Raw genomic sequence first — 15,212 nt, 5'->3', positions numbered from 1 at the left:
GGTCCCCGCTTGTCCCTCTGCTGGCTACGGATATGTTTCCATGACATTTGCTCCAGGACTAGGTCTACGTGAGCAGGTCAAATAAAAGAGGTTTAGTTCTGTGCCTAGCTTCTTAGGTATGGCCCCCACAGTGATGGCACCTGGGCAGGGTTTGGAGCCCAGGCTTCCTGCAGCACAGTAGGTCGTAAACAGGGGAACAGTGTCACCGTGGCCAGCCCCTCGAGGGTGATACACAGGCATGTGGCTGGGGAGGAGGTAGGACAAGGCAAAAGGTTCCCGTCTCTTCCATCTCCAGAGGAGCCCAACGTGACAGCCCTGCTGAGCCTTTTGCAAGCATAGGCCTTCTCCCTGGTTCCCATGACTCTTCTTACACCTGGAAAAGCTTGGGGCGGACTATATCAGACGAAGCAGGCAGGGTTCAGCCTCTGATGCTGTCAATGAGAGACCGCACGGGCAACCATGGAAGAGTGGCGAAGCAAAAAGAGACACACATCAGGGCAGAGAGGGGAGGAGCTTGTTTTCTTGTTGTTCAGGCAGGGTAGGGTGTTCCTGAGTACGCGATGCAAGAGGTAGGAGTACAAGCCGCCTTCTAGAGGACTCGCCGTCTCTGCTCAGGCCCTGAGGCCTCTCCTCACTGTGGGAGTTGGACCTACCTGGGCTCTCAAGTTGGTACAGGAGCCAAGTCAGCTCAGTTCTGGGGGCCCTTCCAGGAGGGCAGGTGCCAGCCTTAGTCTGTCAGGGTTAGGGAGGTGAGGGGCTTGTGAGCTTTCAATGAAGGAATATTTGGGCTTGGGTCATAGGCACTCCCGTTTTAGGACAGGGGTCTGCAGTGTTGAAGGCACAGATATTAGATGGGGGAATCATAGGGACTAGGGTACGTGTGACTTGGGCTTCTCCTGGGAGGCGGGGTCTTGGTGACCACATGGCACGATGCTGTCAATCAAATGTGCTCCCGCCTCAGGGCTGTGAACCCCACATGGTCCTGTAACAGATAATGAGTTGAAGGTGGCACATGGGTCCCACCAACTACTTCTAAGACTTAAGATAGGTAAAAAGGGACAGAGGTGGGGGGTCTTTAGTGATGTCCCCACACAGGTACACTCTTACATGTTGCCCTTCCTGCGGCGGTGCAGCAACACATAGATGATAGAAATCAGGGCCACTATGCCCAGGCCTCCAAAGATGATACCCAGCAGCACCGCGTAGCTCCGTCCTGGCAGAGATGAAAGTAGTGGCCGTGGGCATGGGCAAGGAGACACAGGTGTGCAGAGGCAAGCTGGCTCGTGGGAGAGGCATCTCACCTGGCTGACACTCTGGGGTAGGCATAGACCAGGTACCATCAGCTCGGCAGATGCTAGTCTCTGATCCTACCAAGTTGTAACCACTGTTGCAGCTGAAACTCACAACGGAGTCCACCAGGTACTTCACGCCTTCCTTGTGCCCATTCGAAGGTGGGGGTAGCCAGCCACAGGACACCACTGGGAGAGGGGCAGAGCAGAGAGAGCAGGCCTGAGCTGCCGGCCACCGAGAGGTTGCTCGGCAACCTGAGAGGTCCACCCCTCGGCCCCGTTCCCAGCCCTACCGGCCTGCAGGCTATTCAGGTGATGTCGGTGCAGTTGGTGGGCAGCCCGGGTGGCATTGCCCACACTCAGGTTCCCTGTGCTTATCACGTCGAGGATGCAGAAACGGTCACCCTCACACAGTCTGTTCACCTCGTCTGCCTGGCTGGGGCTGAGTGCGATCTCCTCAGGGAACAGTGGTTTGAAGTTGGGGTCATGCTTGGGTTGGTTCAAGAATTTGTAGACCAGAAACCAAGAGTCATAGGTGAACAACGAAGAGGTGTTGGAAACAACCCCTGTAGAGACAGGCGTCAGTCTTGTGTGGGTACGGTCCCCCGCCACACGGGGATCCGCTGTCACCCTGTGTTCAATCCCTTGTCACCCTCCCTGCCATGCTTGTACCACCCGGTCACTCACAGTCCGCTCCAAACTGAAACACCTGCTGCGCGCTGGCATTCGGGGGCAGGATCTGCCCGTTGCGCAGGGTGAAGTCATCCTTGGGGTTATCGTTGAGTGTCCCCAGGAGGCCACGGGTGTGAGTCAGGAACTTCTCAGGCAGCAGGATGGTCACACTGAGGAAAGGGCCTTGTATGCCCACCTCGAGGCCAGCCCCCGATGACAACATGATTGATACCTTATCCTCAGAGGTCACTGACAGAAACATGCCTGTCCACAAGCAGAGATGGGTTAGGGTTGCCCTCTTGGGCCCTGTGTGTGGGGACACCAGACCTTCTGTGTTCTGCCTCCCAGCCCTCGCCACAGCACCAGGGTAGGGTGGAGAGTACTTGCAGGAAGACGGAGATGTACCTAGGACTGCCTGCTGACTCTCGCCTGCCACTGCTCCTACCCCACATCCGCAGAGGGTCTCAAGGCCACCCCCGCAGGGATTTCTCCTCCTCTTCCATGTTGAGGCCACGTTTGGGTCAATCCCTGATGTGACTACAACAGCCTGGCCTGCGGTGGCCCTTCCCGAAGGTCTTTGTGTACGATGCTCCCACCCACCCCACTAGGAGCTGTCTCATTGTTCGACTCTGGGGCAGTATGGCGTGGTGGCAAGGGTGTTGGATGCCACTGCTGTGGCTCCCGGCTGCCACTTCCAGCCTGTGTTCTTACATCGGCTGGGCCGGCGTCTTTGCAGTGGGTTTTGAAAGTTGAACGAGTAGCCACAGCAGAGAGGTGAGCCCCATCACCGTGGTCTTGGGCTTCTGTTGGCTATATGGAGGACTGTATTCTAGTCCTTGGCCATTCAGGGCCCTGAGTAGGTCCCATAGTTATGGCAGGTGGATATGAAGGTCTGAGAACAGACCTCAGGCTGAGCAACTGCTCTCTGTGGCCCACAACAGTCCCAAACAGGGCACGGATCCTCCAACCTGCAGCCATGTGCATCTTGACCTCGCCAAGGCCCAAGGAACCTTGGCGTTTGCGTTTGTGCCCCAGATTCTACCACAGCCTATGGCCAGGGCTAGGAGGAACGGTATGAAAGTCATGGGTGACCTCTGGATCATGCTTGGCCATGTGACCCTGTCACTCACCCTTCAGGTCCATCCAATTCTGCTCGGTGAAACTGAGGGCCTTCTGGTTCAGCAACACTTGCAGGGCCTGAGGCCTGTCAGTTAGCCGCACCTCTACCACATCCGAGTTGTCTTCTTGGACAGCCACTGCCATCAGCCCCGTGCCTCGGGCCTGGGTGCCTAGGTGGTGGGTGCAGAACGGGTTGTTTGGGTCCTGTCTACTAAGCCTGGGTGACCCCCAGATAGAGACCACGGGGCCCTGCCTCACCGTTGGGCATTCTTCCTGGTCGGGCCCGTCCCTGCACCCTCAGGTCAGTAAGTGTCGTCTCCAGCAGCACATACTCGCCACTTCCGCTGAATGAGAAGCTGGTGCCATCGAAGGTGACAAAGTGGGGGTCCCCAAAGGCAGAGGCTGAGGTGAAATCAGAGGATCAGGTAGATTTCTTTGAACTTTCCCAGTCAGGCATGACCCTCCCTGTGCAGGCACTCGGGCGCCCAGGCCAGCACCCACCCAGGCGTGGCGGTCGGTAGCTGCGGCAGTCGCTGGAGGGTCGCCGTTTCATGTAGCGGGAACACTCGGGAGCCCAGAGACAGCAATAATAGAAGCTCATGACATCATACAGCCAGTGGGACATGCCGGGCACACGGGGAGGGGTGCGGTATGGGGGTGCGCCCCAGTCATGGCCTCTGTCAGGGGTGCTGCCGCTCGTCGAGTCTGAGGTCAGGAGTTGTGTGCCTGCTGCGGTGTAGCAGCACTGCTGGCCGGAGCCATACCTGGGGCTGGGGTAAGAACAAGTCAGGGCCATTGCTGGCGGCTGCCCCGAATCCCTGCCCGTCCCCCGTCCCTGGTCGGGTAGCTCACCTGGCCTGCACGGAGCGCACACAGTGCACAGCCCCTGGGTGGTAGGTGCAAACACTGCCTTGCTCAATGTCACAGCCATAGTCAGTCTGCAGGATATCCAGGAGTTGTCACCTGGGCTCTGCATCATTCCCTCCCTCCCCGGGAACCAACCCCAAGGAGACCTTCAGATCCCACCCTACCTCCTGGTGGCCTCTGTCTACCTCAGTCCTCCCCCGTCTCTGGAGCCCTAATAGGTTCAGGGGCTTACAAAGAAGCGGCCAGAGTCAGCCCTGGCCTGGGCCAGAGTGCAGGGGCAGTCTGGCAGCTCCTTCAGGAAGTCGGGCAGCTGGTCTTCCAGTGCCTCCCAGGCCAGGCACTGTTCCCGGGCCCAGGCTACCGAGTCTGCCCGGAAGTCATCACCCAGGTGCCAGGCCAGTGCGTGATCATTGGTCCAGAGTGCCAGCACATCCCTGAGGAAGAAAGGACGCACCGTCTAAGGGCTGCTTTCCAAGCCTGAGCCCGGGGCCTTCCACAGCAAGCTCTGCCGTCTGCAGGCAGATGGTCCCGGCGGCGTATCATCTGCTAGGCCCTTACTGTTGTCCTTCATAGTTCCTGCTGTTGCTGATCCTCAGGGCGCCCACTCGCCACCTCTGGTGCTCAGGAGATGCGGGTTTGGGGATGAAAGTAAAGAAGCCAGTGTTGGGGGTGTTTCTAGTCAGAGAGTACAGATAGGACCACTTTGCTGTCCAGTTCTCAGAGTAGGGTTTCCCTAGAGGAAGAGATGACCATTGGTCAGCCCTCCCAACGACACCTTCCTTCCCTCAGTCTCTGGAGCTGACCGCCCGAATGATAGAAAGAAAGCAAATGGATAGCAAGATGGTCCCTGTGGATGGTCATGCGCTGATGTTTCAGCAGGGTCCCCGGCTCGGGTGACCAGTGGGGACACACGTGAATCACCGGCTCTGGTCCATGACAGGCCCAGAGAAGATGGAGCGGCAACGGCTGCTTCTGTCTTCAGCATACACCATCTACTCAAAGGTCACAGCATCCACCACTCCTACTGGCTCTGGGTCCGCCATGCATGCCGGCGGAAGTTACTGCTGTTCTTTTCCTCTCTCTGCAAAACCCTCCCCATCTACAACCCTCCCACTTGCAAACGGCTTCCCATACCCCTGCTTCCTTCCCCTCTTGGGACTCATCTTCTCCCATCTGAGCATCTGACGTTTCCAACACCTCCAGCAGCCCTTGGCAGGCCCTACCTGTCTCCTCATAACCCCACAGCTCAATGGCGACAGTCGGTGTGGGCAGCAGTGAGGTGTTCCAGGTGAGGCTGAGGTTCCCACTGGTGTCTGAAGTGCCGTAATACTGCCAACGGGTCTCATTCACCAGCTGGCTCTTCTCAGACTCGGACACTTTGTAGGGGTGTGCTGGGCAGGGGCGAGTGGGGAATGAGTAAAGACTTAATTGCACACCTGGAGGGCTCTGGGAACCTCTCAATAACAAACTCTGAAAGGGACTAGGTGATGTCTCCCTCAGGGTCTCTTGGCAGGAAGTCATCATGACAGGAGGGATGAAGGAGATGCAGAGCTGAGGAACCACGCCAGATTACTCTTGTCATTTGACCCTTCCCCAGACCCTTGTTGAGGGACTATCAGGTCTGGGCCAGATGGGGACCCCATAGCTCCAACTCCTTTGTGGGCTGGGACTCCGGTCTAGATGCCACGGGTGGAGTAATGAATGACAGAAACCCTTGCCCAAGGGACTGGTCGAGCCAGAGAGACAGGTAGGCAGACTGGGTCTAGTATCAGTGTGGGTATTAGCATTGGGGAAAGTCCCATGGCCTTGGATTGCAGATGGAAACCAGGGCCCACGGAGGGTGGGGTCTGCGGGCTTACAGCCTAGACCAACTTGGCAGAATAAGAGCTCACCAGCAAGCCAAGTGCCTGCGCGAGGGAAGGAACGTCCATTGTCCAGGGAGATGGTGAAGGGAATGTGGCCACTTTCATAGAGCAAGGGTGATATACAGTGAACTCGATTCAAGCTGTCAACATAGCCCAGGGTCTGGACACTGTCCTTAAACCTGAGGGACAGAGATGGCAGAGTCCAGCCTGAGTCAACAGCTCTGAGGGAATGGGTTAGGCTAGGTATCCCTGCACCCTCCTGCCTGCCCTTGGTCCCAGGGCAGTACCTCTGGGCCCCCCTCCACACATGGGCTGAGGGTATGGGAGCCCGGATGGTCCAGCTGCGTCGCCCTTCCCCCCCACCTGCAAATGACGCCGTCAGTAGAGCCAGGCCACTCTAGATGCTGCACCACGAAGTCTTTGCCACCCATCATGGAGCCCGAGGAGGGTGAAATCTCGAGGCAGTAGTTGAGAATGTCTTCACAACAGGTGCCAAGGCCAGAGCAGGTTGGGTGACAAGAGCAGGCTCCATGCTGCTCCCCACAGCGCAGGGAACAGCTCCCCCGGGCACCTGGGGAAGAAAGCCCTGTGTACTGGGGTCAATTACCCGGGGCTCCATGGATACCTCCCGGGAATTGCTCCAGCTACCAAATGACACAGGGGAAAGTCACAGACCCCATAGGCTGGGGCCCATCTTAGCACAGGTAATGGAGTGGCTTCTCCATGACTAGAAAAGGGTCTTCTTGCTTGCCTGGGGGCACAGAGCCACCCATAGTCCCACTCAAGGTCCAGGAGGGAATGGTATCTGGGCGGAATTTTTCCTATCTCTTTCTGGGGGTACGGTAACAGTCGACTCCCAGAGAGCCCCACCCTCTGTGAAGGCAGCCAGGACACTCCCTTTTAGGGGACAGGGGTACATTCCAGTGGGGATTCCAGCACAATGCACTTGGGAGGACACCACAGGGGCTGTGAACATTCTGTCCAGGCTTTCCTCTACGGGCTGTGGAGACCTATGGCAGGGGTGTATTTCAGCCCCAGGGCTACAAGGCCGTGACTGGGGTGGGGTGTTAACTTCCCAAGCCAGACCATATTCCCTCTCCCACCTGGCCCTTCCAGGCGCCTGGGGAAGGCGGTTCACCAGGGGTCAGGCCTGGGCCTAAGCCACTAGTCCACTGCACTAAGAGGAGAGCTTGCACTCAAGAGCAGCAATAAATATTTATTGGCTAAGGATTTAATGTTGGCAAGGGGTGTGGGAAGATGCTTCATGATGCCATGAGATAAAAGTGTCAGAAGGGTGGTGGCACTTTCCTGCAGTGGAAGATGGGGTGAGGCAGGGGACTGTGGGCCGGGAACTCCCAGCTCAGCTCAGGGAGAGGCCCTGGCTGTAAGCTCAGCAGCCTTCTCACTAGACTTTCTGGAGTCTGATAATAAGACCGGCACAGGGACAGACAGAGACCGGGCTCCCTGTGCAATCACAGCCTTCCCTGGGGCTCAGGGTGCAGGCCCGGGGCTCTTTGGTCTCCCCTGCTCCCTTCTTAGGCCGTGTTCTCGTCAAGAGCTCGGGTTGGGGTTGATTCAGATCTCCCGTCTCCACCAGAAATGTCTAGAAGCAGAGGCCAAAGAATTTCTTCCCAGTACTCCCCAGCACACAGCCCCAGATGGACCGCCAGATGGACAAACGCCGAACCCAGGCGGGTGTCTGCTTCGGGCCTGCCTCATCAGGCAGATGGACAGGGAGGGTCTGCAGGGCAGAGTGGGGCATACCTGCTGTGGGCCTGGGACCTGGGATTGTCACCAGCAGCATCAAAATCCAAGGCAGGAGGGCCAGCTTCATGGCGTGTCCCGTGCATGCAACCAGCTGGCAGCACAGTGGCTCAGAGATTGCAGGACAGGCTCCCTCCCTGCTGGCCTGGCCCCGCCCACCAGCCCCGCCCAGCGCTCTGCGGCAACACTCCTCCCCTTCCTTCGTTCCCTTCCCCCCTCCTCTCAAAGTCCACAGGTGCCCAGAGACCAGCAAAGCCTGATCTGCCTAGTTAGCACATTCTTGTCCCCTCATCACAGCCTTGGGACCCTGGGTGAGAATGAGGGGCTGGAGCGCCCAGACATTAAGACCTTTGACACGCAAGACGCCAGATGTCTTGAGGCAGTTCAGACCCTGGGTCACACAGTCCAGTCTTATGTGCAAGGCTTCTGCAGGGCGGGTGATGCAGTCCTGGTCCTCTCAGGACAGACCTAGACCTCTGTTTTCCTTAGGGAGGTGTTCTTCCTCTCACAGGCAGAGGTGGAGCACGGAGTTAGTCTGCTTGGAGTGCTGCATGGACTTGAGACTGGGTCATGTCTGATTCACAGCAGGCTTCGGTCACCACCCAGAGGAGCCCAGAGCTGAGGCCAGCCTGGCCCGGGTGTTGTCATTATTGACACCCTGTTCTGGCTTCTCTAAGCTTCTGCAGAGGAGGATCATGACGGAGCCCCTCACAGGATGACGAGCTAGGCAGGCTGGCTTATGAGCTGAAGCCATCTGGGCTGTGATCCTCCTCTGGTCCTGGGTCTCAGCCAGCCCATTGTTCTATGGGCCTTGTGCATTCTTAGCAACTAGTCAGGGCTGGAGGTCACCTGTGGGTCTCCCTTGAGTATCTGAGGAAACCTGTGCCAACTCCACAGGTGTGTGTGGTAACAAGTTTTCCAAGGCTGTCATGCTCACCTTGCAGAGGGGGAAGAAAATCTCCCAAGCCACAGGGTACTCTGGGTGCACACAGGACCCGTGGCAGGGAGTGGCCTGTGCCAGCACCCAGGCCCAGGACTGAGGGTTCTCCCTACCATGGCGGGTGGGGATATGGGTAGGCAGAGGTGCTTCGATGAGTGACCGCAGTCCCTGGTTTCTTGGCTCTTCAGGTGAGGACTCATCTTGGGTTGCCATATTTCTAGCTCCAAAGGGCCTGGATTAGGGATCTAGGGTCTAGTCTAGTTTCTTCCTTCTCAGTTGAGGGCATTGGCTCAGCCCACGAAGGCACAAAAGGGTACTCCATCTCCTTTCTGGCCTAGAGCTTTCAGGAGAGACAAATAGGGCTCTGAAGTGCTGTGGGTGACAGTCATGACAAGCAGGTATGAGCCCCTGGAACATAAGTATCTCCAAAATAAATGACATGGAGCCCGGGAAGGGAAACGGCCAGTATCACAGTCTGTTGCAGTCATTTTTTTTTTTTTCGAGACAGGGCTTCTCTGTATTGTCCTGGAACTTGCTCTGTAGACCAGGCTGGCCTTGAACTCACCAACGACTCTATTGTGGTCTTAAAAGTTAACTTTTAGGCTAAGCGTTTGTGGCACACGCCTTTAATCCCAGCACTTGGGAGGCAGAGGCAGGCAGATCTCTGTGAGTTCAAGGCCAGCCTGGTCTACAGAGCGAGTTCCAGGACAGCCTCCAAAGCCACAGAGAAACCCTGTCTCGAAAAACCAAAACAAAAAAGTTAACTTTCAGCCCAGTGCTGTGGCACATGCCTGTAATCTTGCTCAGGAGGCTGAGGCATGGCCTGCCCAGGCTACAGAGCCTATTTGGTTACATAGCAAGATCTTGTCTCATGGTTTCAATCTAGTGTCTCCCCAGATCTTCCGTTTCTAATTTGCTCATGTATGTCTGTGCACCACGTGTGTGCAGTGCCTGCGGAAGCAGGAAGGTGAGCATTGGCTCTCCTGGAACTGGAGTTGGAGCTGGATGTGGACTGCCATGTGTGTGCTGGGCACTGACCCTGGCAGAGTAGTTGGGGCTCTTGACGACTGAGCCAATTCTTCAGGCCCCAAATCTTCCTTCTGAGCCAGCAGCCCACATGTATTCTGTCTGGGCTGCACATGGGTGTACCTGCTCCTGTCAGGCACACCCCCCTGCTCCTGAGCTGCTTAGTCCCCTCCGAGTCCTTCTGTTAACTCCTTGGCATCACACAGCTCTGCCTTCTTTGTGTCCTTACACTGCAGAAGCTCCAGGAAACCTGACACCTTCTCAGACACAGGCCCATCCTCACCAGGAGGCTCCCCCAGCAGCCCAGGGGCTTTTAAACAGTAGTACCATCCCCCGCACCATGTGGGCACCCCCTCAGGGTAAGCAGAGAAACAAAGACCATTTTCTCAGCTTTATTAGAAAAGAACAACAATGACAAAAAAGGGTGTGGTGTGAGCTAGGCTCTCTGATGTCTCAGCAGAACCCAAGCTAGCCTATCTTGGCAATGAACTGTGGGCCTGGCCTGGCCAGGAGGGCACGGGCTTGTAAAGAAAGTCAATATTCATCAAACAAAAGTGCCAGCCCTTCTGAGCAGACCACAGCCCGTTCATCCTCAAGTGCCTAAGACAGGTCATCTTCCTCTGGACAACACACTGGTGTGGACAGCCTCAACCGGGGCAGGATGCTGTAGAGAGGGCTGGGCAGGCTTAGGGAAATGGTACCTCACACGGGCTTCTGGCCTTGCCCAGGGTCTGGACCACAGGGATTCCAGGCCTAGCTTTCGCTCTGGGTATGGCTGTAGGGCTCTGGGTGGGTGGCCCCCCCCTCCCCTCACATATCCATCCCATATTCGTCGTCATCGTCTGTCTCACTCTCCAATGAGGACTCCTGGCTGGACGTCTCCAGAACCTCCAAGGCTGGCTGGCACAGGCTCTCCTTCCTCACATTGGCAGCTGACTGGGCGGACAGGATGGCTGACTGCACACAGGGCAGGGCAGAACATGGTCAGGAGTGACTGGCCTTACCCTAACCCTCTTGACATCAATCCAAATTCTCACCCACGCCTCCCCGTAACTCAAGTCCCTTCCCTGAGCCCCACCAGACCTGGTACCCAGAGTCACCTTCAGCTTCTGCTTGGTCTCCTCCGAAATGCTTCCTTTGGGGGAAAGCAGGGTGGGGGTAGGTGGTGTGACGGTGATCTCAGGGGGAAACTTGGTGGTGGCTGAGGGGATCACCAGTTTTGGCATGTTGGACAGGAGGCGGGATTTGGTCCTGCTGGATTCAGCCTTGCCTTGGTGGCTCTCGGGTGTCTGCGTACTTCCAATGCTGGCAACCTTAGTGCTGGTGGCTGTTGGGAGACCTCAGAGTTTGAGTTCACTCAGCCTCTCAGTCTGCCTGTCTTTTCGCTAAGAACTCAGTTCCTCCTATGGAAGTCAGAGGGTCCATGCATGGATTCTTTTCTGGCCTACGCTGACGTAAAGAGTTCTGGGCTCACCTCGGGTTGCAGACTGGCATGATAGTTTTGTACTTGCAACTAGGAGAAGCCTGGGCTCTGAGGAGCATCGGTGGACTCCAGCAGTCTCTCTGAGATTTCCCAAAACCGTTGTTTTATCTTCTGAACTATTCCACTCCAGGGGGCCCAGTACACACTTTGTCTCTCACTCCAGGATGAGTAAGGAGCTGAGCCTCCTGGAGGCAGTCAAGGCCATGGCAGACTGCGGATCTGAGACCTGGCAGCCTCCAGGGAGCTGCGTGAACTGGGAATAACCCAGCTGCCCTGGCAAGGCTCCACATTCTTTTAGCCTCATCTCTTTAAAAGGAGTTGGGAGCTTATCCAGAGCCTTGCCCGGTGTTCGTGGGCTGGCGCCATGTCCTTCCATCCTGAGTGGTCTATGGGAGACCTGGCCAAATGGTCTCAAGGGGCTGGTGGATTCCCACAGAGAAACTTCAGTGACAGGTCCAAGCTCCTCCCCATACAGAACTTCCCCTCTGGGCTTAAGAGAGACTCCAAACCCTACCGGTAGGACCCTTCTGTGGAGCTGGGGTGAAAGGAGGTCTAGGGTCCCAATAACGGTCCCTGCCAGGCTCCAACCAGGGCTCTTCCTCATCTATCCTCCAGTCTACCAAGTGGGATCCTCTGTGGGGAAGCCTACCTACAGTGTCTGAGAACAGCATGGTGGAGCTGCGCTGGGCTGCTCTCCACTGACCTTACCTTGGCTACAGGTGGGCTCGGCACCTGTCTGGCAAGCAGCCTCCACTGACCAGCAGTGCTGCTCAACCAGGGGACCTGTGACAGCCATTTTCATCTGGTGACTGTGCCGTGGTTCCTGGGGTGGGAAGCTGGCACCTTCTGCCACTCCTGATGGCTCTTCTCTCTCTATGGAGACACAGACCAACTGCAAGTTACACCCCATTTCATGGGGATGGGGACAGGTTCCCTTGCCAGATCCCTGTGCCTCTGTGACAGGCCTTGTAGGCCCAGACTATGCCCTAGAACATGTGGTCAACATGGGAACTTTGGGATTAGGTGGCTCCCAACTCCACAGGAACCAGGAACCAGCATTCTTCTGCTGCATGAAGGCATAGGCTGATAATTTCAAGGTATTTATCACACCTCAAGGGGAGGGAGAGAGGAACGACACAAAAGAGAGGGACACAGAGGAGACAGGGAGAGAGAGTCACCAAGTGGAGCAGCTGTGCCTGACATAACCAGAGCCCTGCCTATCTTTATGGGCTGATGCCCTGTCCGTTTGTCCTGACATAACCAGAGCCCTGCCTACTCTTCATGGCCTGATGCCCTGTCCGTTTGTCCTGACAGAAATGAGCCACAGAGAGAGATATGTCTGTGCCCTGTCTCAGCTGCCCACAGGGACTCAGCTCTTGACCTCGGTAAGACCTCACCACATGGCTGTCGGGTGGGCCGTCCCTTTTCTGGTTCATAGGAATGGAAATCACAACTGCAGTCAAAAACCATTCAAGCCACTAAGGCCAAAGTAGACAGAGAACATGAGGGCACCATATCTTCCTGCTGGGCAAAATTCCTCCTTCCCTGGCACAAGGCAGGGGCTTGGAAGTGGTCACATGTGCCAAAGACGGGATGGAATCAGGGCCAACAGCATACCTGTATTACTAGTTAGGATCTGTTTCCCGCCTCCTTGAAGGTCTTGCAGGTGGCTCCCTCCTTCCTGCTCATTCAGCTCATTCAGGTGCACTATCTGCTCAGCTTTCACCCTGCCCCCCAGGCTTCTGCCAGGAACAGCCATCCCCTTCTTCCAGCAAGGAAAAGGCTGGGGCCTGAGTGCCACAGAACTGTCCCACCTAAATCTCCACACAGTGCTCCAGGGTCCAGAGGTCTCCTCTTTCTCATCTCTTTATTTACAGAAGAGCTCTTGCTATGGAGCCCAGGAGAGGTTCATGGGATGGCTAGCTTCAGCCTCCTGAGGAAGGTATGCACCACCACACCCAGGTTGGAGAAGACCATATCTCCCCTGATCTGAGCCACTCCCCGTCTTGTCTTCAATGCCTGGCAGTTTAGGTCATAGACAAACAACGACTAGCAGCACGGAGCACCTCAGGGTTCTCCTGCAGCATCCCCAGCACCACCTCCTATTTGCAAGATAGAAAGCTGGGTACACACCCACCAAGCTGCCTTCCCTGAGTCCTGAGCCAATACTGTATCTGCCCATAGGGGGCAGCACTCAACCTGATGTGGCCGGATGGCCCCTTAAGCAGGGGTTCCTTGAGTAGCAGAGGTGGGGGTCAGGATTCACAGGTAGGGAGAAGAAATATCTGTCTTTGAGTTGGGTGTGAAGGCCCGTGTCTATGATTTCAGCATTTGGTGGGTTGTGACAAGCTAGAGGCCAGCCTGGACTACCCGAGACCCTGCTCAAAAAGCTAAAACCAAACAAAACCTCATCTTTCTAGGTGATATGAATCAACAGGCCTGACTTCTCTGAGGTGGGCTCAGAGGCACAGTCTGGTAAGGCAGCAGCAGGAAAGCAAAGTTGGGGCAGCCTGGTAGGGAGGCAGAGCTGTCTGCCTTGGAGAAAGCACCCAGCAGGGCCTCCTTGGCAGTGCCCTTCTGGTTCGCCCGCCCGCCCGCCCGCCAGTAAGTTCCCTGAAGTGCGTCCTACAGGCATCTCAGCCTTTGCTTAGCCCCGCTTTCTGTTTACTATTGAAGTCCCCTCTGTGTCTGTCACTGAGGGCTTCTGTAAGCAGGCTCTACTATCAGAGGAACAGCAGACCCAGCCTTGCTGCTACCACCAGCCAATCAGGGATCTGGAGCCGGCTGGTGAGGCACTCTTTCCATGAAGGTTCAAATAGTTCCAGAGATGTAGGGTATGGACTTAAAAAGACATGTCTGTCCCAAACTGGTCCCAACATCACCCCCAGAAAGCTCTGGTGTCCACGGAAAAAGCCCCCAAGCGGCATGTGCTGACAGCTGGTACAGGAGGAGAGAGCAGGCTGGTTAGGGGATGGGAGAGGGCACGAGACTCTGTTGAGGGTTATCTCTATCCCATGTTTCTTAGAGTGCCACTGTGGTAAAAAGCCATTTACTCTAGTTTTGGGTGATTAATTCTGGTGAATATATACCTAGAAATAGGTACTCTTTCTCAGAGCTAACCTTTTGTGGGATTTTGCTTGCTTGGAGGCAGACAGGTGAGGGAGAGGAGGAATACAGACAGGTAGCCAGCCAGCTTCAAGCAGTCTTGATGTCTACTGGCTGTATCTACCAGAACAGCTGACACCAATAGACTCAAAAGGCAGTCTGTGGCCCAGTGATGCTCAACCTTGGAAACTAGGCTGCAAGAGGTGCTACGGCTCCCTCCTTCCCCTAGCAGGGCTCTGGCTCTCAAGAGGGAGAACACCAGATTGTCTACAAATAGACCCACGAGGGAAGATCACCCACTCAGGTGATCAGCTAATGACCTGAATGCAACTGCATAGGAAACCTTAACCAGGAATATTCCACCCAACACTGGTGTGGAGCCCCAGTCCCCAGACTCTCCAAAGCCATGGGGCACAGAGGGTTAGGCAATCTGAGGTGAGGTTAGACAACCTGATGTGAGGAGCAGGTTAGGCCTTTGGGGGCCTGAATGCCCACTAACAACTAACTTTCCTGGGCCTCCTGCATTTGAACTTGACGACCACACACTGTGGCTTCGTTTGTTAAGAGTGAGGACGAGCGACCAGACACCTGGGGTGGAACTGTCACTTGCAGCTTTCTGACCGCTCGGTGTGCCACCTTCATGCATGCCAGGGGCGCCTCTAGAACAAACGGTGACACAGAGTACACCTGTAAATGAGGGGCTCCCTACAGAGGCACAAATCGCAAAGTAACCCAGGGAGTGAGTGAAACCCCAGGGCCTGTCACTGAGCAGTCCCCCGGCAGGCAGCCCTAGCCTGGACTAGAGGCTAACTGTTCTACTGAGCCGATGAGAGGGGAGACCACAAGCCTGTGACTGGGATGACAGGCAAGCTCTCGGGGATGGCTCCAGGTATGGGCAGGTGACCACGCAACTATGGTGCCCAGGACACAGACCAGGTCCAAACGGTGAGAGGAGGAAGGGTGGGCAGACCGGTCTTTGCTGGGCAGAGAGCTACGCCATGCTGGTAGCTCCTATCTGATTAAGTCAGCCTGTGCCATCTCCATCCCATCCTGTATTTTCTTCACAAGCCCATCGACCTGGT

The 15,212-nt window shown here is 56.1% G+C and overlaps 2 protein-coding genes and 1 long non-coding RNA gene across 6 annotated transcripts in view; 1 reads left to right on the top strand and 2 right to left on the bottom strand.

The window, feature by feature from the left end:
* Nucleotides 1–15,212, top strand: part of LOC121134342 — a 55,488-nt gene that overhangs the window by 17,974 nt on the left and 22,302 nt on the right. The gene's annotated exons all lie outside the window — the stretch shown is intronic.
* Nucleotides 788–7,722, bottom strand: Susd2 (sushi domain containing 2). 2 transcript variants are annotated; one of them, XM_005070751.4, is made up of 15 exons: nt 7,577–7,722; nt 6,176–6,383; nt 5,840–5,991; nt 5,171–5,338; nt 4,506–4,680; nt 4,180–4,381; nt 3,933–4,018; nt 3,582–3,850; nt 3,339–3,482; nt 3,092–3,250; nt 1,977–2,225; nt 1,583–1,855; nt 1,302–1,478; nt 1,108–1,213; nt 788–982 (listed from the first exon to the last, which is right to left on the bottom strand). In XM_005070751.4, exons 1-15 carry the CDS (start codon nt 7,644–7,646, stop codon nt 958–960), a joined length of 2,463 nt encoding a protein of 820 aa, XP_005070808.1. In that variant the 5' UTR covers nt 7,647–7,722; the 3' UTR covers nt 788–957. The 2 variants fall into 2 exon arrangements, with proteins under 2 accessions (XP_005070808.1, XP_012969448.1); XM_013113994.3 differs by having other exon boundaries at nt 6,176–6,398; nt 7,577–7,712.
* Nucleotides 9,921–15,212, bottom strand: part of Cabin1 (calcineurin binding protein 1) — a 111,010-nt gene continuing 105,718 nt past the window's right edge. For all 3 annotated transcript variants that reach the window (XM_040732462.1, XM_040732464.1, XM_040732463.1), the window contains exons 35-37: nt 11,734–11,898; nt 10,643–10,869; nt 9,921–10,499 (exon numbers count right to left, since the gene is read on the bottom strand). In XM_040732462.1, coding sequence (XP_040588396.1) covers nt 10,353–10,499; nt 10,643–10,869; nt 11,734–11,898 — 539 coding nt within the window. In that variant the 3' untranslated portion in view covers nt 9,921–10,352. The remainder of the gene's footprint in view (nt 10,500–10,642; nt 10,870–11,733; nt 11,899–15,212) is intronic.

The sequence above is a fragment of the Mesocricetus auratus genome, unplaced genomic scaffold (assembly GCF_017639785.1).
Source record: "Mesocricetus auratus isolate SY011 unplaced genomic scaffold, BCM_Maur_2.0 Super-Scaffold_100027, whole genome shotgun sequence".
Lineage (NCBI taxonomy): Eukaryota > Metazoa > Chordata > Mammalia > Rodentia > Cricetidae > Mesocricetus > Mesocricetus auratus.
Note: the sequence above shows the minus strand (reverse complement) of the source record. Positions and strands in the feature narration are given on the sequence as shown.